General features: G+C 36.3%; 2 protein-coding genes across 2 annotated transcripts in view; both read left to right on the top strand.

The window, feature by feature from the left end:
• Positions 1 to 510: 510 nt before the first annotated feature.
• On the top strand, positions 511 to 4,593 carry LOC114064044 (titin-like; the record flags this gene model as incomplete). The annotated part of the gene is made up of 6 exons (XM_027896719.1): positions 511 to 613; positions 1,096 to 1,191; positions 1,719 to 1,793; positions 2,710 to 2,790; positions 3,842 to 3,946; positions 4,457 to 4,593. Coding segments are annotated over 6 exons (597 nt in total), but the record flags the coding sequence as incomplete, so codon positions are not given.
• A 181-nt stretch (positions 4,594 to 4,774) lies between these two features.
• Positions 4,775 to 21,653, top strand: part of TTN (titin) — a 106,816-nt gene continuing 89,937 nt past the window's right edge. The window contains exons 1-20 of the mRNA XM_027896710.1: positions 4,775 to 4,973; positions 5,315 to 5,398; positions 9,204 to 9,254; positions 10,934 to 11,329; positions 11,530 to 11,805; positions 12,038 to 12,313; positions 12,464 to 12,603; positions 13,078 to 13,204; positions 13,291 to 13,554; positions 13,657 to 13,923; positions 14,054 to 14,317; positions 14,853 to 14,992; positions 15,120 to 15,246; positions 15,366 to 15,632; positions 15,732 to 15,998; positions 16,441 to 16,707; positions 16,796 to 16,935; positions 17,758 to 17,884; positions 18,632 to 18,774; positions 21,095 to 21,218. Of these exons, the coding sequence (XP_027752511.1) occupies positions 4,913 to 4,973; positions 5,315 to 5,398; positions 9,204 to 9,254; positions 10,934 to 11,329; positions 11,530 to 11,805; positions 12,038 to 12,313; positions 12,464 to 12,603; positions 13,078 to 13,204; positions 13,291 to 13,554; positions 13,657 to 13,923; positions 14,054 to 14,317; positions 14,853 to 14,992; positions 15,120 to 15,246; positions 15,366 to 15,632; positions 15,732 to 15,998; positions 16,441 to 16,707; positions 16,796 to 16,935; positions 17,758 to 17,884; positions 18,632 to 18,774; positions 21,095 to 21,218 (3,808 nt within the window). The 5' untranslated portion in view covers positions 4,775 to 4,912. The remainder of the gene's footprint in view (positions 4,974 to 5,314; positions 5,399 to 9,203; positions 9,255 to 10,933; positions 11,330 to 11,529; positions 11,806 to 12,037; positions 12,314 to 12,463; positions 12,604 to 13,077; positions 13,205 to 13,290; positions 13,555 to 13,656; positions 13,924 to 14,053; positions 14,318 to 14,852; positions 14,993 to 15,119; positions 15,247 to 15,365; positions 15,633 to 15,731; positions 15,999 to 16,440; positions 16,708 to 16,795; positions 16,936 to 17,757; positions 17,885 to 18,631; positions 18,775 to 21,094; positions 21,219 to 21,653) is intronic.

The raw sequence follows: 21,653 nt of genomic DNA, 5'->3' as shown, positions 1-21,653 counted from the left end.
TTTTCCTTTTTTCCCCATTGTGATGTTTATAAATTGTTCATTTACTATTTTAGATAGTAAATAGTCAATATTTCTTGTATCTACTATTATATTTTCTTTTTTGGAATTATAGTATGTGCTCCTGCACAGGATATCCCTAAAAAATTATGTCTTTTTTTAAGTCAATAGTAAATTGACTCTCTAAATTGGAATCTCTCAAACCTAATATTTGTAATCTGAAATTATTTGAGAGCGCTGAAGTTTTTATTCTTTCCTATTACATCTCATCCACAAATTTAATGTTTAGTTTATACTGCATACATAAAAAATACTATTCTTCATGTAACCCAGATTCATTCTTAGAAAGAGAATAGTTTCTCAAAATCTTGCATTTACCGCAAAGGTCACAGATACTGAGTGATTATTTTTGCTAATGTGTATTTGTCTGTGTCTTTTGGAGTAGCTTTCTTTGTAGTTATATCAATATAATTGTTCATGTGAAACAATCTTATAATTGAACACTTACACCAGCTGTCAATATTCTTTAAAGAATATGAAATCATAAAGGAGACTGAGCTTGAAGAAGCAGAAGAAATTCCAGTTGTAGAAGTTGAAGAAACTTTACCAGTGGAAGGTATACAAAGTACTCCCCTAGAGGCTGCCAGATACCTTTCTTTCATCACTGTGCATCCTTCATTTTGTCATTCTTCATTCTGTCATTCTTCATATGTCTGTATGTTGTAGGGCTTTGTGTATTTTCCTTTGTTGATAAAATTTGCAAATTGTTTCTGATCATTTAATTCTAAGTACAACTTAAAGATTATTTTAAATGCTTTCACTTTCATTCTGATCCACAAGATTTTCTTCTCATAATTTGGTTTTCACCTTTGTTCTCATGTTATTGACATGCTTTTTTAAGTCAGCTTGGATAATTGTACTGTGTGCATGCTACGAAGCAATAACCTTAGGCTCTTTCATGCTCCCATTTAATTCAATGACATTTTTTCACTGGTTTCACTGGAAATGGAAAATAGTGGTCTTTGGGTTTGTATTTTACTCTTCTCATAACTACCATCGTAGTATATTTATTCTAAATCTACCTAATGTTATTTAAAGTGCTGCAACCTGAAAAGAAGGTCCCTGAAAAGCGAAAACCACCACCACCTGCTCAACCAACAGAAGATATTAAACTGGCAAAAGATCTACTTAAAGGTATAATCATCTGAAGCCACAAATAACAGTGGAAACTCAAGCATATGATCTTTTAAAACTATACTGATGTATCTTGAAAAGCGTGCTTTTAAACTTATCATTTTATGTCTTTATTTTCTTCTTTTCTAATTTACTATCACTCTAGTGGTGTGCCTTACTAATGCTCAGTCTCTCATTATATTTCATGTGTTATGCCAAGTCAGTTTACATGGATTCTTTTCAAAAGTCACAGGAAAAAAACCAATTCATTAAAACAATCTTAACCAAGTTAATGCGTCCTTCTATCCTTAACATAATTCTTCTCTCTTTAACGTGTTCTTACAAATGAAAAGAATCCCCAGCAATAATTTGCTGGTGCTACTATATGAACATGGGTTTCAAATCAACTGTGCTTCCTACAGACCATCTGACTTTTTCTAAACAGTTACATCGATAGTATTAATCAGTTGTTTGGATTTTTTAGAAAGCTCTTTTCTTTTTTTAATCTAATTATGTGTGTTGTAAAATTCACATCATTTTCTTTAAAGCTCCTGAATCAAGGAAGAAAGCTGTGACTGCAAAACCTGGTGAGCCTCCGAAATTGGAACCCCCACCTGCTAAAGGTACCTAGCTAATATAAGGATCTTATTTAAATTAGCCTCTCATGGGTCCAAAGTTGTAATTCTTAGTATCTTTTTCTTTAATTTGCTCATATATCAAAAAACTGTCTATGTTAAATTATGCTCAAGAGTGCAGTGCTGTCTTGGCTGTATATGTTTGTGTTCTATTTATGTCCAGTTTAATCTCTTGTTATGCAATGTTTGAGATGAGATAGACAGAATCATAGAGTGAGAGAGTTTCTATGAGTTTCATAACTTGTGTGGATGCTTCTTTTGGTTTTCTGCTTAGGGAGAAATAAAATATAAAATACTGTTTAAATATATAGAGTATTTTCCCAACATATCTAGTTTATTATTTTTCTGAAATGTAAGTTATTTTTGGAAGAGGGCACTTTCCAGAGATGGAAAGGAATAATGTATTGAGCAAGCCACTTTACAAGTACTCCTTTATATTATTCATAGGTACAGGAGTTTAAGATCAACTAATCAGCTAAACAGTGAACGTCTCTTCTTAATGCTGTTCCAAATTTAGAAATTAAACTGGATCTATATGAACATCACAGGCAGTCAGCTCAGATGAATAGATATGTTACATAAACCTGTAATGAAAGAGGAAAGGAAATAAAAATGCTACTATGATAACTCTTTTTGAATACATAACCTTTATAGTTTTCTTGAACCATACTTCTTTTCTGTTGTTTTGTATGAAAACTTTCTCTTACGTATGCGCTTAGATGCAAGCTGTAAGCAAATAATACAGAAAGTATAACTATTGACTTCCATATCAGCAGTTTTACCTTTGTTTTTAATATTTAGTAGTGAGCCAGCATTTGATTTGTATGTTTGGACAGGCTTGTTTTTGGTTAGCTCTTATTAATGTTATGAACTATAATAAAATCTGGAACAATATTCTTTTAAGTGCCTGGACTTGTAAAGAAACCTCGCAAAGTAATTCCTGAGGTTACTCCTCCACCAAAAGAAGAAGTTGTTTTGAAAAGAGGTATAGTAACTTGGCTCTGTTGTGAAAAACCCAGCATATTAACCTTGTTCAGCATGTTCGCCTAAGTAGAATTGCTTTATGTGTGTGGTATGGAAAATTACATGATCAAATACTATCTGATAACTTTTTCTTGGGAAAAGCTTTTGTAGTTGCAGGGATAAAGTGAGGATAGCCAGAAAGGCTCTTAGATCTAAAGGATCAGTAATGAAAACAGAGCAGAAAACTGAAAATCTAGTTCCCTATAACTCTTTTGTTTCCCTTTTCTCTTTAAAGTCTACACTAGAGATGAGAGTTTTCCACTGTCTTCAGCCTCTGGACAGTGACAGTGTAAATGTTATTAAAGTTACATATGTAACCTCTGTACTCTGTTTTATGGTTTTCATAGAAGTACTGCACAGATCACAGAACCCTCTGGCACTATTGGACACCAATCCACTTTCCTGCAAAGTCTGGGGCATTCTGAATCCCTTTGTGCTCAACTATTGCTTAGAAGAATAAGCACTAATTCCAGTTCTCTTTGAAATACCACAGACAGATGATTTGTGCCTGTGTACCTTGCAACCAACCTTCAAATTTCATAGAACATAATAAAATATAGAAATGCCATTTTTCAGATCCCTCAGTCATCAGTTATTTCAGTCTGATTAGATATCCCAGATGGAGATTTGAGAGAAGTTTAATAATATTCCTGCATTTTTCCCTAAAAATCATCTTTAACTGCAGTTATTAATTCATAATTACATATAGTAATACATCATTTAAATATGTGAATAAATATGACATTATAAGAAATTTTATTCCATTGTAGACAACTAACATTGACATCTTTCCTCTCAGATTGACTGCTCTTAATAAAACCTTCTTTTTGCCCTAGCTGAATTATATTTTAAAAGACTTTCGAATAGTTACAAAAATCTTGCATTTGTATTGAACTATATATTTTACTTTCCTGTTTCTTTATGGTTGATAATATACATTTAATCTTTTCTAGTTCACTGTCTTATTCTTTGTTTGACTGTGCTTTAAAAACTGAAATTTTTTTCTTTCAAAGTTCTTAAAAAGAAACCTGAAGAGGAAGAACCGAAACCAGAAAAAGAGCCTAAACCAGAAGTTAAACCAGTACCTACACCAGTAGAAAAAATTAAGAAACCTGAAGGTACTAGATTGCACTGAAATCTATTTGGTAAATTATAATTAAAAAAAAAAATCCCACTATTAAGTGGGATTCTCTTAAATTCAGGAATAAAAGTGAGATTTTAAACGATGCCTTGCATTGATCTAATTATGTAAGTTAAAGCTGAGCTGAAAGCACAACCAAATTTGGCGTTCACATTTGGGTCAGAATTCTACATGTTGGGATTGTTTCTCAATCTTCATTGTTTACAGAAAAGAACTTTACAAATATTTTATAATACTCATAAAAATGTAACTACAATAAAACACTTAATCCAAGCATTCTTTTATGTAACTTTTACAAATACTTGTCTCTTTCCTCATTTGTTGTTTCAAATTTATTCAAATCTCACTCTAAGAAATACATATTCCTAAACCCTATGAACATTTTATGTGTGAAAACAATGAAAGTTTTAAATGCATTGGAGGTTACTATATGTGGGGATTCAAGATGTTTCACTATATCTTAAAAAATTAAAATATTATTTTAAAGTCCCAGAAGTTCCTAAGAAGAAAACTGAGATACCTGCCATAAAAAAAGAGGAGAAACATGTACCTGAACCATCGAAAGGTACAGACGTGTGTTGCTCTCTTTCCTTATTGCAGCAACTAAATTATATTCAGTGCTGAATATCATGCTGTATTAACATAATGCATTGCTGTCATCCAGTCTGCCCATAACTACTGTGTCAAGATTAACCATTTTGCATTCTTTTGGATTTCTTGTTGTCTTTAATTCTTCAGTGCTTGAAAAATTCATCTTTTTTTTCCATTGTATCTTGCATTCCAAGAGTTCATCTCAAGTTAATTTCTTGCTTTTCGGCCAAATAAAATATAAACTAATAAAATCTGTCTTCATTTATCTCTCTCAGTTGTTGTTCCTAACTTTCAATGTTCAATGTGATTAAAAAACATGTAAATTAACCTACTTGTAATTTCTGTGTTTGAAATGACAGAAGCTAAGCAAGCAATTGTGCCACCTCCTGAGCCTGAACCTAAACCTGCAGTAGGTAAGAATTCTTTAATCGTGAATATTGATGAAGCTTTTTCTGTTTTGAGATTTCTGGCTGGAAGGACATTCATAAAATCATAGAATACCAGGTTGGAAGGGACATCAAGGGTAATCTGGTCCAAACTCTTTTTGGCAAAAGCACTGGCTAGACAAGATGGCTCAGGACCCTGTGCAGCTGAATACTAAAAGTGTCTTCGCATTAAACAAATGCCTTTGATATTAATAAGACTGGAACTTTCTGTCTACAAAACATTTTAAAGAACATCAAACTTCAAACAAAATAATGTATTAAAACAAAACAATGTATTAAAGCAAGAACTCTTTTTTTCTTCCCTACAGCTCTAAAATCTCCAAAACCAACTGCAGAACCAGCACCTGCTGTTACTGCTCCAGTGACAACCCCAGTTGTTGGAAAGAAAGCAGGTATTTATGTTTATTCTATGCTATTTGTAAGGTTTTTCTCTCTGAGATACCTAAATACCTTCAGGATAAAAAAAAAAATGAAGAGCTATACAATAACTTATTCATTACTGGAAGATTTGAGGCCCTATTCAAGGATCTTATTACTATAGGTACTGTCATCTAATCTAAAAATGTCTCTGATATACTGTGGCGATGAATCTATGTTCTTTTTTCTGGATGGTGATGTGTCTATCTTGATTTGTTGTCCTACAATGAAATTTGTGTCTTCTGTTGATTCCTTGATGTTGTTTATGTCCTGATGTCTGTCTTTGAATTGCATCTTGTATTTTCTGTGAAGAAAAAGGGAAGTTACACGTTTCTAAACAATCACTGTGCTGTTTAGTTTACTTGTCATTGAAGTCCTGAGGAAAACTGGCAGTGGTGTTGAAGAAGTAGAGTATTGCTACTTTCATCTGATATGCTTAGGACTTCGGATCATAGCCTGCTGTGAAAAAAAAAACCAAAACAAACTGTGAAGATTCCAGTCCCTCTGAAACACTCTGAACCTGTGGTCTGCCAGCAGAAATTATGTACATTCTGCTTGCCCACTGTTCGAAGGACCTCATGTTACAGATCCTGGGTAGTTGAGAAACCTAGTCATGAATGTCTCTTGGCCATTGATGTGGTGATGTAGCCAGGCCTGCAGTGGCATAATTAACCCATTTTTCATCAGTGGCCAGATAGCTGTTATTTTCTGCTACTTTTAACCTGGACTGGATTTAAGTTGGTAATTTAATGAGACAATACTAATAGTGGTGAGACAATACTAACAGGTCTTCTGTTCATGTGTGCCATTGTTTTCTTTTGTGATTATGTTGGAAATTTTCTGTTGTGTGGAGAAAAAGTGTTTGTGTTAATTTTATTTCAGGTATAGCTGGAAAATTTGTCTTAAAATCTTAAAAATATTGTTCTTGATCCTTATTCTTATGGATTTTAACTCTCTAAATTGCCTGTGAAACCTTTGTAGCTTCAGAAAAACCTGATGCACCATCTGTACTAAAGCACAGAGGTAAAATGCCCCCAGTGGAACAAGAAAAGCCTGAGTCAATTGTGTTAAAGAAGATTTTGGTTGAAAAACACTTACATGTAAAAGAGAAAGTAAGTCCTAAGGAGACAGTTCAGACAATAGAGCCACTTGAGTACAAAATCTCACTGGAAACAGCTGATGAAATACTGAAGTCAAAGAGAGATGAGCAGGAGAAAGTGGCTCTTAAGTATTTCATCCTGGCCTCTGAAGAAGAGGAAGCAGAAATGGCACCTGTAGTTTCGAGAAAGACTACTCCTACAGATGAGAAATTGGAAGCCAAAATAGATCATGTTATTTGTACAAAGGATGAACTATCACTACCTGAGGAGGAACTGAAATTGATTCCTATATCATCTGAACCTGTGGAAAGAGATTCTGGTGAAGAAAAAGAGGATGAAATAAAATTACTTGTTCATAGGGAAGGTGCTGTAGAGAAAGACTCTGAAAAGTCTAGTGTTCTTCATGAAGGAGAGATTCTTGAGCATGGAAAAGGAGAAATGGAGTCAACTTATGTACCCAAACCCAAAAAAACTTATCAGCCCAGGGACCGGAAAGGACTTTTAGGAAAAGAGAAAAAATCAAAAATAAGTTTGCAACCTGAAGAATTTCACATTAAGGATAAAACTTTATTTGTACAGGATATCATAGAGGCAGGAATAGTTGAAACTCCTCTGCTTAGAAATGAAAATGAGGGAGGAGGTTTTACTCTAGAGATATCTGAAGTTCCTCTTGGAGAATCCATGAAGGAGCATGGCATACCAAGTAAAACTCAATGGATTAATAAATCTGGTAGCACAGTAGCTGAAATTTCTATAGATAAGATTTTTAACAAAGAAGCAAAGAAAATGGAAGATATTCCAGATTGTGAGAAAGGTAAGAAACTGGACTCTACACCACCAGAACTACATTCCTTAGATCTATCTGAGGAGGCTGAACCAGCATTGAGAAAAGATGTTGACCTAGAACACTTCATTGACAATGAGGAGGTTTCCAGAGAAAAACCTCCCATAGTCTTTAAACCATCTATTCTTAAGCCAGAAGTAGTAGAAAGGAAAGTAAGAGAAAAACATTCTACAGAGAAAGAAGACATTCATTATGAGGAGGGTTCAGGACAATTGTTGACTGAGAAAGCACTGCTAAGTGATAAAAAAACAGGCAAAAGGATTATACCAGAGAAGGGGGAGAAAACTATCTTCAGCACTCACATAAAAAAAGACAAAATTAGAAAATCAAATGTCCCTGAAAAGCTGCCTGTGGAAAAAGAATTTGATACACTGTTTACAGCAGAAGAGATCAAAAGTGAAGCTTTCACAGGACAAAATGAAAAGAGAGACAAAGATGAAGTAGTTGACAGATCTGAGACAGAAGAGAACATTGCTATTCAGCCACCAGGGAGTCAAGATAAAAAACAATTTCAGCAAGTTGAACATAAGGAGGCTCTAGTTCACAAAAACAGAAAAGATAAAATTGAAGAAATGAAATCTACAGAAGGTACAGCAGATGAAAAAACATCAGCTAAACATGGCATTGGGGAAAGCACAACTGGTACCATGACAAAAGAGAAGGGAAAGCTTTCAGACAAATTACCATCAGGCAAAGGAATACATGCAAATGAAGAAGTTACTTACTCCTCAAGTATAGGTAAGATAACTCCCAAGAAAGCAGGAGAGAAAGAATACCAGAAATCAGAACCTGCTCATCTGATTGAGCAGGCCACTAGACTTTCAAGTGAAAACAGGGATTTGGATGCACCTGGACAATCATGTGAAGTTCTGGATGTTCCTGCAAAGTCTCATGCAAAGAGAGGTGAGGAAGACTGATGCCGAATTCTTCCACGACATGCTTGTACTATTTGCTTCAGGAAAATACCACTTGCCATTGTGATGTTTTCGTAACACCATTCACAATTCCATCATAGTCTGTCAGCTGGCTGTCTTGGCATTCAGCCACTCTTGATATACTTGTCTTACCTGTCTGTACATACATCTGTGTGATTATTGTTTATTGTCTTAGTCTTACACTTTTATAAGACCATATAAATCATTTGTCCACCATTATCTTCTCAGAAAAACTCACTCATTTTTTATAGTATTCATTTTTCCATCCACTGCACTAAAATCTGTCCTGCATTTCATTCATATCATTCTCCGATTAAAAGTATTTTTATATTCCCTTTCACAAAAAGATAATGAGAAGCAGCATAGCGTGGGTAATATTTTCAAAATCTGAGATGATTCATCACAAATTAGGTTACAGAACATCCCTCACTTGTCAAAGTACCACATTGTCCTGAAAGGTACTTAATTTACACAGCTTGTATTTCTGTTGTCTTCATTAGTAAAAGTGTTTGATTTTTCTGAAAAAAACCCCAACATATAATTTTAATAGGTCCTTGAACTATTTTGGCTGACAGGTGGGTATTGATCAAGGGCCTAATCTTAAATCTAGTATCAAGGAATGGCAAAATTTTACAAAAGAAGGGCCAGGACAATACATAGAGGAGTTAGGAGTTTCTAAGCTGCCTCTTAGTCCTTACTGCTTCCCATGTTTCAAGATATTGAACTTACCATTGAGATATAGACAGTATAAGTTCATATATAAACATATATACATATGTTTATATCTTCTTCCCTTTGTACATATAGGATAACTAAAGGAAGAAGAAATCTGATATGTAAAATAAATGCTTGTCTTAGTAAGTATCTTTATTTAACTGCATTCCTTGCTGTTCTACTTCAGAGGCCAAGCCACCAAAAGAGGAAGCTCCGAAGGGTATCAGTCCAGTCAAAGGTAGGATACTACAAACCTTGTCATGGCTTTACCCCAGCTGGCAACCCAGTACCACACAGCCACTCATTCCCACTGTTTTCAGCAGAAGTTCGAAGTGCAGCCCCATACAAGCTACTGTGAATAAAACTAACTCTCCCACAGCCCAAACTAGCACATTATCCACCCCTTATTCTATACCATTTACATCATTTTCAGGTCCCACACTATTCAATACAACCTCATGAATCATTAACATTAAAATTTTCAGCCCTGGTCCTTTTGGGCCAGATTACAGGATTTAACATTGCAATGAACTCTTCTCATTGCTCCTAGTCCAGCTAGCAACATGGGATTCCTACTATAGTAATTACAATCTCCACCATCAGACCCCATGAGCTGCAGGGGGACAGCCTGCCTCACCATGGTCCACACCATGGGCTGCAGGGGAACCTCTGTTTCCCTGCCTCAGTGTGGGATCCCTTCCACGGGAGACAGCGCTCCACTGATTTCTCCAATGTGAATATTTCCCATAGGCTGCAGCTCTTCATGTGGTGCCCCCACAAGGATCACCAGTCCTGCTCCAGTGTAAGATTCTCTTGGGGTCACAGCTGCCTATAGGCATCCACCTGCTCCAGCATGGGGTCCTTCACAGGCTGCAGGGCGATATTTGCTCCACTGTGGACTCATCCACAGGTCACAGTCCCTTTGCCTTGAGTTTGCACTGGAGCACTGTCCAGCACAGCAGCACACACAAACAGCAGCGATGACCAGGCCATTGCTCAGCCCAGGCACATCACAGTGCCTGTTATCAAGTCATTCCCAGGCACAGCAGAGTGGCATGGTCAGCACTGCAGCACTACAGCAGCACTACGAGAGCAAAAAGCAGGAGCTAGCAAGCATTAGACTCTCACAATATGGTCAGGCAAGCAAGCTCCATGGCAAGCACAGGAGCCTGCTGATTAATAGCTAAACAGCACTAACAGATTTAAATTCAATCTAACCCATTCCAATCAAATCTGTTATCTCCAGACCTTCAACCCCCTCGCTGGGCACTGAAAAGGACTATAATGGTTTAACCCCAGCTGGCAATCAAGCCCCACACAGCCACTCACTCGTTCCCCTACAGTGCAATGGGGGAGAGAATCAGAAGGGTCAAAGTGAGAAAACTTGTGGGTTGGGATAAAGACAGTTTAACTGGCAAAGCAAAAACTGCACACACAAACAAAGCAAAACAAGGAATTCATTCACCACTTCCCATGGGCAGGTAGGTGTTCACCCATATTCAGGACAGCAGGGCTCCTTCACTTGAAGGGCAAATATCATAACTCTGAATGTCCCCCCTTCCTCCTTCTTCACCCCAACTTTATATACTGAGCATGACACCATATGGTATGGGATATCTCTTTGGTCAGCTGAGATTAGCTTTCCTGGCTGTGTCTCATCCCAACTTCTCGTGCACTCCCAGCCTACTCACTGGTGGGGCAGAATGAGAAGCAGAAAAGACCTTGACTCTGCACAAGTGTGCTCAGCAATAACAAAAACATCTCTATATTATCAACACTGCTTTCAACACAAATCCAAAATACAACCCCTTATTAGCTTCTGTGAAGGTTAAATCTACCCCAACCAAAATCAGCCCAACCTACAACCAAAAGCAGTGAATCAGGATTAGTTTATTCATTTCTGAATCTGAATTACAGCCAAGAAGACACCTTCACCAGCAGATGCAGAAAGAAGGAAACTCAGGCCAGGCAGTGGTGGTGAAAAACCTCCTGAAGAGCCTCCATTCACTTACCAACTTAAGGCTGTACCACTGAAGTTTGTCAAGGAGATGAAAGATATTGTGCTAAAAGAAGCTGAGTCTGTTGGGTCTTCTGCAATCTTTGAAGTCCTTATTTCACCATCCACTGCAATTACAAGCTGGATGAAAGATGGAAGTAACATCCGAGAGAGCCCAAAACACAAGTTTATTGCTGATGGCAAAGATAGGAAGCTGCATATTATTGATGTCCAGCTGTCTGATGCTGGTGAATATACTTGTGTATTACGACTGGGGAACAAAGAGAAGACCTCTACGGCCAAACTCATTGTTGAAGGTATTTCCTGTTTGAAATTTATCAATAATTTAGGCTAGCTACTCCTCTAACTAGAAGAACTGGTGCTTTGTAATTTTACAGTAGTTGGTAGATGCATCCTTTTGTTTCTGTCATTCACCGCACATATTATTATATAAGGTATTTTTGCATCACATGTTCTGTATATAAGTGAACAATTCAAAATAATGTGTTTCCCACAGAACTCCCAGTGCGGTTTGTGAAAACACTTGAAGAAGAAACCACTGTCATTAAAGGCCAGCCACTGTACTTGACGTGTGAGCTTAACAAAGAAAGAAATGTGGTCTGGAGAAAGGATGGTAGGATCATCATAGCCAAGCCTGGGAAGTTTGCTCTGGGTGTTATTGGTTTGTCCCATTCTCTCACGGTCGCTGATTCAGATGATGCTGATGCTGGCACTTACACTGTTACTGTGGAAGACTCTGAACTGTCATGCTCATCTTGTGTTAAGGTAGTAGGTAAGCAATCAAAAACATACTCTCTTTTTTCTCTAGGATATTTGGGCTGTTTTAAAATCAGGAAAAGTTCTTCTTGTAGTATTACAATATAAATGGACAGATAAGATTTTTACAGCTATTAAAGGCTTGTTGTAATACAAAATCTGTTAGTTCTCTTTCTTCTTTTTATGACACATATATTTTTTGTAAAAGTCTACTAAGCTGTATTCCTATGTAACTTTTTGTCATGCAGAGGTTATAAGGGACTGGTTAGTAAAACCCATAAGAGACCAGCATGTTAAACCAAAAGGAACAGCTACTTTCAGCTGTGACATTGTCAAGGATACACCAAACATTAAGTGGTTTAAAGGAGATGAGGAAATTCCTGCTGAACCCACTGACAAGACAGAAATCTTGAAAGAAGGAAATAAAATTTTCCTGAAAATCAAGAATGCTGGCCCTGCTGATGTTGGAGAATATTCAGTGGAAGTTGAAGGTCGCAGATACCCAGCTAAACTGACCCTTGGTGGTAAGAAATCTTTTTTTTTTTAATTTTATTTAATCAGCTCATAGGCCAATGTTGAAAAATGTCTAAATAAACAAAAAAGGTAACCTGAATAATTATAAAACTCTATCAAAACTTGACCTAATTATATATGCGTTTATTTGTGCATTCTAGAACGTGAAGTTGAACTTCTGAAGCCATTAGAGGATGTTACAGTTTATGAGAAAGAAACAGCAAACTTTGATACAGAAATATCTGAGGATGATATTCCTGGTGAATGGAAGCTGAAAGGAGAAATCCTGAGACCTTCACCTGTAAGCATCCTTGAATTTTAAACCACGATTTATTTAAATTAAACACTGTGAACATGTTTCTTGAGTCTTTATGGCAAGATGTGTCGTTGCTACTCAAGTCCAGAACGTGGAAAGGCTAAGCCTTATGTTGATTAAAAAAAACACTGGTTCTCTAAGTAAGGATTATATGCCATAAAAGCTAAGTTTTGAAAACCTTCATTTACTTAAGGGATTTCAACACATAATTCAGACAATAATAGAAATATCCTACCTACATTGTAGGAACTATTCTGGCATTCTAAAGAAATGTGAAATACTGAACAAATGTACTCAATTTTTAAATTATTGACTAAAAGTGTTAACTTTCCTAGAAAAGCAATTTCAGTCTTTCTCCCTGACTCTTTACTGCATATAAAATGTTTATAAAATCTTTTCTTAAAAAGCGTAGCAGTAAGGCATTGGCAATGTATTTACCAAGCTCTTTCATCTCTCTAGACATGTGAAATCAAAGCTGAAGGAGGAAAACGCTTCCTAACCTTACACAAAGTCAAGTTAGAGCAAGCTGGTGAAGTCCTTTATCAGGCACTTAATGCTGTTACTACAGCTATCCTGACAGTCAAAGGTATGATGCACCATGGAGTATGATCCCAGCTTAAACAGAGTTCATGTGGAGCACGTTACAAATGATGTGTTATGTTTTGCTTCTAGAAATTGAATTGGACTTTGCTGTGCCCCTAAAAGATGTTACTGTTCCTGAGAAGCGCCAAGCAAGATTTGAGTGTGTCCTTACGAGAGAAGCCAATGTTATATGGTCTAAGGGCACTGATATACTCAAGATTGGAGAAAAATTTGACATCATTGCAGATGGAAAGAAGCATATTCTTGTTATCAATGATTCACAGTTTGATGATGAGGGAGAGTACACTGCTGAAGTGGATGGCAAGAAGAGCACAGCGAGACTGTTTGTGGAAGGCAAGTTTCTTACGAACAAAAGAATAAAAAATGGATAAAGAATATATCTTTTAGAACTACATTAATCTTTTTTCTGATGGTATTTATGTGTCTACTTTACAGGTGTGAGGCTGAAGTTCATATCACCTCTACAGGATCAAACAGTGAAAGAAGGGGAAACAGCTCACTTTCAGTTTGAGCTTTCTCATGAAGACATGCCAGTGAAATGGTACAAAAATGACAAGAGACTTCATACAAGCAGAACAGTTTTTATTACTTCAGAAGGCAAAGTTCACAAACTAGAAATGAGAGAAGTAACACTTGATGATATTTCTGAAATAAAGGCCGTAGTCAAGGACATGAACACACAAGCCAACCTCAAAGTCTTAGGTAATGCATAAATAATTTGAAGTATGCTATATGATACGAATTAACAATTTTTATAAGTAGAAAGGGACAAAATATTGATGTTTTAGTAAAATCATATTACTAATTTACATATCTACTGTGCCTTTTTTAGAGGCCGATCCATATTTCACTGTGAAGTTACAAGACTACAGTGCTGTAGAGAAAGATGATATTACTCTGGAGTGTGAACTTAGCAAAGATGTGCCAGTAAAATGGTACAAAAATGGTGAAGAACTTGTAGCTTCCAACAGAATTTCCATAAAAACGGATGGCTTGCGCCGTATCCTGAAGATCAAGAAGGCTGCAGAGAGTGATAAGGGTGTTTATGAGTGTGACTGTGGAACCGACAAGACAAGCGCTAATATCGGTGTTGAATGTAAGTTATCTTGTCTTGGCTAAATGAAAGTACTGAAACCTTTGTAAAATACTGTAGACAGACAGACACTCTCTCGAGTGAAAGACCAAAAATGTGCCCATAGAAAGCATGCTGTCACAATGAATAGCTGAAATAATTAGATTTACAACTATTAAAAGTATTTACTAGAGACAGTGTATCTGAGGATATATAAATGGCTTTTGTAAAGACAGTGATGATATGTTAGTCTCTATGTCAATTTACAGTCAGGAAAAAAACCAGTTAGTTTAGTTCACTGAACAGATAGCTTGGTTAGTTATTAGGAAAAATATTCTTACTAAAAATAACTAAATTTTCAGACATATTAGTGAAGGATGCTGTAGCCTGCCCAAACTTGCAGCTTTTTGAAAACAGGTTAGATAAACACATATTGATCATAGCATTGAAGGAATAGGGAGAGAGTTGAGATCCTTTCCAATATTACATTTTTATGGTATGGAGTTTGTGACTAAACAGATGTGAACTGTTTTGATTTTTTTTTAAATTTTTATTTTAGCTCGCATAATTAAAGTGGAGCGTCCATTGTATGGGGTGGAAGTATTTGTTGGTGAAACAGCACGCTTTGAAATTGAAATTTCTGAGCCTGATGTCCATCCTATATGGAAGCTAAAGGGAGAAACCCTAACACCTTCACCTGTAAGCTCCCTTCTTTATTTTTGGACCATAATTTACAGTAGAAAACCATATTTAATAATAATGCTTTTTTGGTGGTTTCCTAAAATATTCATATTTGGGGTGTGTGTGTGTGTTTTTTTATCACCAGGACTGTGAAATCATTGAAGATGGGAAGAAACATATTCTTGTCCTTCATAACTGCAACCTTGATATGACTGGAGAAGTGTCTTTCCAAGCTGCTAATGCTAAAAGTGCTGCTAATCTGAAAGTGAAAGGTACAGTCTGCATTTGGCCAATATTTCCACGTGTGTTTCAGGGCATTAAAACAAATCTAGCATCAGAAAGTTCTATATGAACCTATCTCTGATGTGAAAGATCTCTTCTTTGATTTCAGAATTACCTCTCATCTTTATCACTCCACTAAGTGATGTGAAGGTCTTTGAGAAGGATGAAGCTAAGTTTGAATGTGAGGTGTCCAGAGAACCCAAGACTTTCCGCTGGTTGAAAGGAACAGAAGAGATCACTCCTGATGAAAGATTTGAAATTGTTTCAGATGGAACAAAGCATGCTCTGATTATTAAATCTGTTGCCTTTGAGGATGAAGTTAAATATACATTTGAAGCTGAAGATAAAAGAACAAGTGCCAAGCTAATTATTGAAGGTTTGTTAGACTTTGCCTTCCCAGGAAAGTTTTGCATCATAGTACTTGAATAGATTTTATTGATAATGTTATTGTTAATGAAATGTTACTTTGTTATAGGTATCCACCTGAAATTCATTACTCCTCTCAAGGATGTAACCAAAAAGGAACGAGAAACTGCAGAGTTCACTGTGGAACTCTCCCATGAAAATATCTCTGTTATCTGGTTCAAGAATGACCAACGATTACATACCAGCAAAGTGGTTTCAATGACAGATGATGGCAAATTCCATACACTCGCAATCAAAGATCTTACTATTGATGACACTTCTCAGATTAAAGTAGAAGCTATGGGCAAATCCTCAGAAGCTAAACTCACTGTCCTTGGTAAGAATACCCAAAAGAATTTACCTAATGTATATTGTCAGAAGAGACTTATTCATACAAAATGACAATCAGAAAGTCTTGGGGTTGGCCTAAATCTACATGGTGATTTTGAAAATTTTACAATTTGTTTTTCTTCTTAGGGTCTCTGTTTTCTTATTCACTAAGGATGATTAAAATAACTTTAAAATTTCATGCAACTGTTGCAAAGTTAGTTATTAGATAACTTAAACAGTGCTCTGAAACTCCTAGAGCATCAAAAGAAATTTTTTTTAGATGTTTATTGTTTTTTTTCTTGAACCAGACCTGTGAAATATTTTATAAGGACTATATTTAATCCTTCTTGCAAGACGTAAATAAAAAATGTATTTTATGGTAGTAACTAATTGGGGTTTTTTTGAAAGACTAAAACTTCAAACTGAACCATCTTAAATTTTGGGTGCAGAGGGAGACCCTTACTTCACCGGGAAGCTGCAGGATTACACTGCCGTAGAGAAAGATGAAGTAATCTTACAATGTGAAATCAGCAAAGCAGATGCCCCAGTGAAATGGATGAAGGATGGCAATCCAATTACTGCATCAAAGAATGTTGTTATTAAGGCTGATGGTAAAAAGAGAATCCTTATTCTCAAGAAAGCTTTGAAGAAAGACATTGGACAGTACACTTGTGACTGTGGTACTGATCAAACCTCTGCTAAACTCAATATTGAAGGTATGGTGATTTTAGTGGGCTGCTCTGTAGTAGAGACCTTGTGGGATCTGCTAGGCACTGAGGGAGTCAATCACTTTTTTTCCTGCAGACCGGGATATTGAGGTTGTACGACCACTATACAGTGTGGAGGTGATCGAGACAGAGACTGCCCGTTTCGATATTGAAATCTCCGAGGAAGGGATCCATGGGAACTGGAAGCTAAAAGGAGAACCCCTTACTGAATCAGCCGTAAGCAAATATTTCAGGATGTTTTTTATGTGTGTCTCAAAAATTTGCAGGGAGCTAGGGTGCAAGGGAGAGAGTGGCTTCAGAAACTGAAAGCAATTTCTTTATGCTTTCAATAAGGGTCACTTTAATAAAAATACTGTGTTTTTTCATTCATAACTTTTAAAATGTAGTACAAACTTAGTCCAAAATGTTATATAAAAAACCATAAATTATTTTACATAAATAGGTATATTCTCTATTGCTAGTCCCTAAAAATCACGTATCCAAAGTGCAATGTATCATTGCACTTGTATCATTCACTTAAACATAATGGCATTTAAAAATAGAAACTCTGTATTGCCTGCATTTACCTTTAGTTTTTGAGTTATGTTTGGTTTAAATAGATGTAAATCACATTTTCATACTCTTTTTTGTTTCTGTGACAGTTAAAATTAGTATCAAATGGTATAGACCTTAATCAAATATTCCTAATTCCTTGCTGGAAGGATCTGGAAAATAAAGAAACAATACAATCACAACTGGCAATAATTTGGCAATTCCTTGATGTAACAGTCTGACTGATCTACATGTTATTATATTGGCTAGTTAATTAGCACACAAATGTGGTGCCTCTTGCTCTTTCTTTCAAAGAGGAAGCAGACTGTATTAGGAAGAGACTTTGAAAGGAAGGGCCTATGAATGAATGTTTTTAAGGTGTATTTTATATGGAAGTGGGCCTAAGTTTGTGAATGGAAAAGGAGAAAACAAATGCTTGGTATGAGGAAAAGTAGGGACTCTTGTGGTGAGGAGTACAAAAAAATTGTTTCAATTCTATCTTTGCAGGAATGTGAAATCAAGGAAGAAGGCAAAAAGCACTTCCTTACCCTCTACAATGTGCGCTTAGATCAAGCTGGTGGAGTAGATTTCCAAGCAGCAAATGCCAAGTCTGGTGCTCACCTTCGAGTGAAACGTAAGTGTCTTTTAAACTGAAATTGATAAAGTGAAAACATGGTACTCATTGCCTCTTGGGAATGGGTGGAAAACCTCTGTAGTGTATTGCATCCGCAGCTATCCTTTCAAGTATAGCAACTCAAGGATTAGTTACTCAAATCATCTTAATTTTTCAGTTTAGAAATGTCCTATATGTTTTTTAACCTTGTTTATAACTTATTTGTATAGGAGAAGTAAAAATCAGGAGATGGCCTTGAAGGCTGCTTCATGGTCTGGCATCATATGCTGTTATGAAATCAAAGTATTGCAATCAAAGGCTTTACTGCGTGAAAGTATCATGTTAGCTGGAGAGGATAGGATAACAGTGATATCTGGGGATAGGGTTAAGAGCTTGATGGACAGGGACAGACTACACGGTTGAAGACCACTTGTTTCCCACTCCAATCCTAGCCCTCGCTATTTTGGAAAACACATGCCTTATCTAGCAACAGGCATGCAAGGCTTGGCAGGGAGACAGATGCACAGCAACTTTCTTGCTGACCTTGTTCAATTTAAAGAAACACGCTCTGCAAATAGGAAATTGTAGGTGACCAGCCCTCCCCTAAGAACCCAGGGTGGCCTCTTCTATTTAGGGAATTTAAAGAGCAGCATAGCGATGTCTGTCTCTCTTGAGGGAAGCCACCATGGAGATTAGTACATAGGGCAGCAGCAGCTCTCTTTTGGGTAGAAGTGACTAATCTGAAAATTATGTCTTCTCCTTACCAAGCTCGAGTAATTGGCTTGCTGAGACCCCTCAAGGATGTAACAGTGACAGCTGGGGAATCAGCAACCTTCGATTGCGAACTCTCTTATGAGGGAATCCCAGTAGAGTGGTTCCTGCAAGGAAAGAAATTGGAGCCCAGTGATAAGGTAAAGAAACTAAACTTTATTTTTCCTCATGTTTCCTCCTCCTTCTTCTCTTTCAAGTCTCTTCCCCTTCTTTATTTCTTATTTATTTTCTGCCATCAGAAGTACTAAGATACAGCAATATTGTACTGCTACTGTGCCAAAGGGTAAATCCTCACTACATCAGATATAGCAATTTTTTCCCAGAAATTCCAGTATTCTGGAATACTACAAGTATTTGTTAGAGAAAGGGAAACTAAGGTTCCAAATTATCAATCGTTATAACAGTGATTTTTATGTCTGATTCTGTTGGAGACTCAGCCACAGGGATACTGAGTAATTTTTTCTTGGGTTACTTTGTGATTACAGTGAGAGGATTTTGAAAGGTGCTATCAGGAAAAGCTTTTTTTCCTCCCAAATGCTGAGTTGCAGTCCAATTCTGCATATAAGGGGATTAAGAGGATTCAAATTCCATTTCAGGCATTTGTTCTGGCTCTCCAGATAACTCTCTGGGCAGATTTGCTTGTCAAGCACTTCTCACTAGCTATTTTTAAGCCTTCATCAAGTGCTGGCTCTTAACTCTGAGATCTGAGCAGCCTGGAATGCAATCAATTTAGTATTTAAAATTAGTGGTAAGGGCAATAAATAAAGAAACATAAATAAATACATTAAGAAATGTAAAGGATTATTACTGGGTTTAAGACTTCCTTTTTACATACTAGGCCTAAAGAAAACAAAGCAAATGAAAATAGAATTTGGAAACCTCACACAAAGCAAACTTTCAAGGCATTACATGACCTAGCAAAGTTTCAGAACCTGTAATAATACTGTTAATAATGCTTTGGTGTAGATTTTCTTTTTCCTTTTAAATACAAATTTTAAAATATTATTCTCAGGTTTTGACAGATCATTCTAAGCTTCACCAAATTTGCATAAATAAAAAGTATTTCATAAAAGAAATAGAATATAAAAATAGGAAAAGAAAAACAGAACGTGATGATGGGGACCCTATTAGCGCACTTAAGGGTAGATAAACAAAGTTGAAACTCAGTAGATCAGGCATGAAATAAATCAAGGTAATTATTTCTGAGTTTCAGAATAAAAATGTGAAAAACCACTGATCAGCACACAGGATTGATAGTTATTACTGCCTAGCAAGAAAAATACTTAATGTTCCATATTCTGTATGATGGAACATTATTTTGGTCCTATCTGTCTGAGCTATCATTTTAATTACATGAAAAAAAATAGAGATTTTCATTCAGTTTACCTGGGCAGTCAAAACTGTCATTTGGCTTCAGTTAAGATTTTATCAAGAAGAAATTGAGAGTAAACCATATGTTTACTTAATGCATCGCTTTCTACCTATTTAAAATACTCTCTTGAAACATATTTACAACTGTCTTCAAGAATCAATCTAATTGTAGAAGTGTTTCATTTTAGCTGTTGCTAATTCAAACCTTTTCAGCTGCACACATATAACCTTTATTGACTGAAGTGACTTCTTTGTTTATCTTTGCTATTTATCTTAGTCAAATGTATACTGGGCTTTATCTCAGTCTCTCTTTCAGATGAATACTCACTAGAGATAATTTTCAGGGGCACAGTGACCATTTGGGAGGAAGGACAGCCTCTTTGTTCCTTCCTTCCCTCTGAAACAAAAGGGACTGCCTTCTCAATAGCAACTCAATATTTTATCCTTGTTCCTTAGCAGAAGCTTGATTTTTGTCTTTATTTTTCTAAAGCACTATCTACTACCTAATCACATACTTCTCCGAAAATAGATAAAAAGAATTATTCAAGAGCTATGTTAAAATTTTCAGCATGAATAAGTAGCAGTCCTCTTGATGGCTGCAATCAGGATGTGCCCTTGAATCCCCCAGGACCCCCAGGTCCACTCCTAGAGAAAAGGGATGTTTTTGTAGAAGTAGCCCAATACAAAGTCATTACTAAAAAGTAGTTTCTGCACAAAAATTAATCATTTAGGCAGAATGTAAAGTCAGAATTGCACTTCCAGAAGAGTGTGTGTGTGGGGAGGTGCCAAACCTCTTTATATCTCTATAAGTTTTTACTTTAGATGTAGCCAGCAGTAATACCAACTTTTTCCCATAGATTTGATAATTTTTTTATCTGTTCAAAATAGGCACGATCTCAAGTCAGACTCAAAATCCTCAAAGCACTGAGGATTGAGCTACATCTAGTATATACCAGAGGAAAGTATCAGAATTTCATATAAAAATGGACAACCAAGCTCCACAGATAAAAACCAGCAATGCTATTTCATGAAATATTTCCTAAATATTTGTTGTAGATAATCACAAAGGGGTTTTATGTACTTTTTAAGGTTGTGACACGTGCTGAAGGGAGAGTTCACACCCTTGTTCTGAGAGACGTCAAATTAACAGATGCAGGAGAGGTATCACTGACAGCAAAAGATTTCAGAACTCAAGCAAATCTTTTTGTGAAAGGTAAGTCAGTCATTTTAGTTAAACCATAATCAGTATTAATGGGCCATTCATTATTCACCCTAGAGTAGGATGTTAATATACACCATATATCAAATTAGGAGGACCATACATTTGATATTGGACTGGTAGGTAACTTTCCTGATTAAAAAAACCACCTAGTTAAAATCTCTGTGCTTCACAGAAGAGCTGAAGAAAGGGGAAATTACTGAAAATGTATAAGTTGTGGGAGATGAACTAGTTCATTAGGACTTCTAGGGCTTTATGACAGTCTTGAATAATCAATTGGCCTCCAGAGGACCCACAAATACTGACCTTTATGGCTCCTGGTGGCTTTTTCTGTTCTTTGGAATATCCAGAAGCCTATAAGAGCATACCTGTACCATCAGTCAAGTGACATAACATTGTCTGTATAGCCACTTGTACACTTGCAAGCTA

This window comes from Empidonax traillii, unplaced genomic scaffold, assembly GCF_003031625.1.
Source record: "Empidonax traillii isolate 1590-97213 ecotype Southwest subspecies unplaced genomic scaffold, ASM303162v1 scaffold513:size879593, whole genome shotgun sequence".
Classification (NCBI taxonomy): Eukaryota; Metazoa; Chordata; class Aves; order Passeriformes; family Tyrannidae; genus Empidonax; species Empidonax traillii.
Note: the sequence above shows the minus strand (reverse complement) of the source record. Positions and strands in the feature narration are given on the sequence as shown.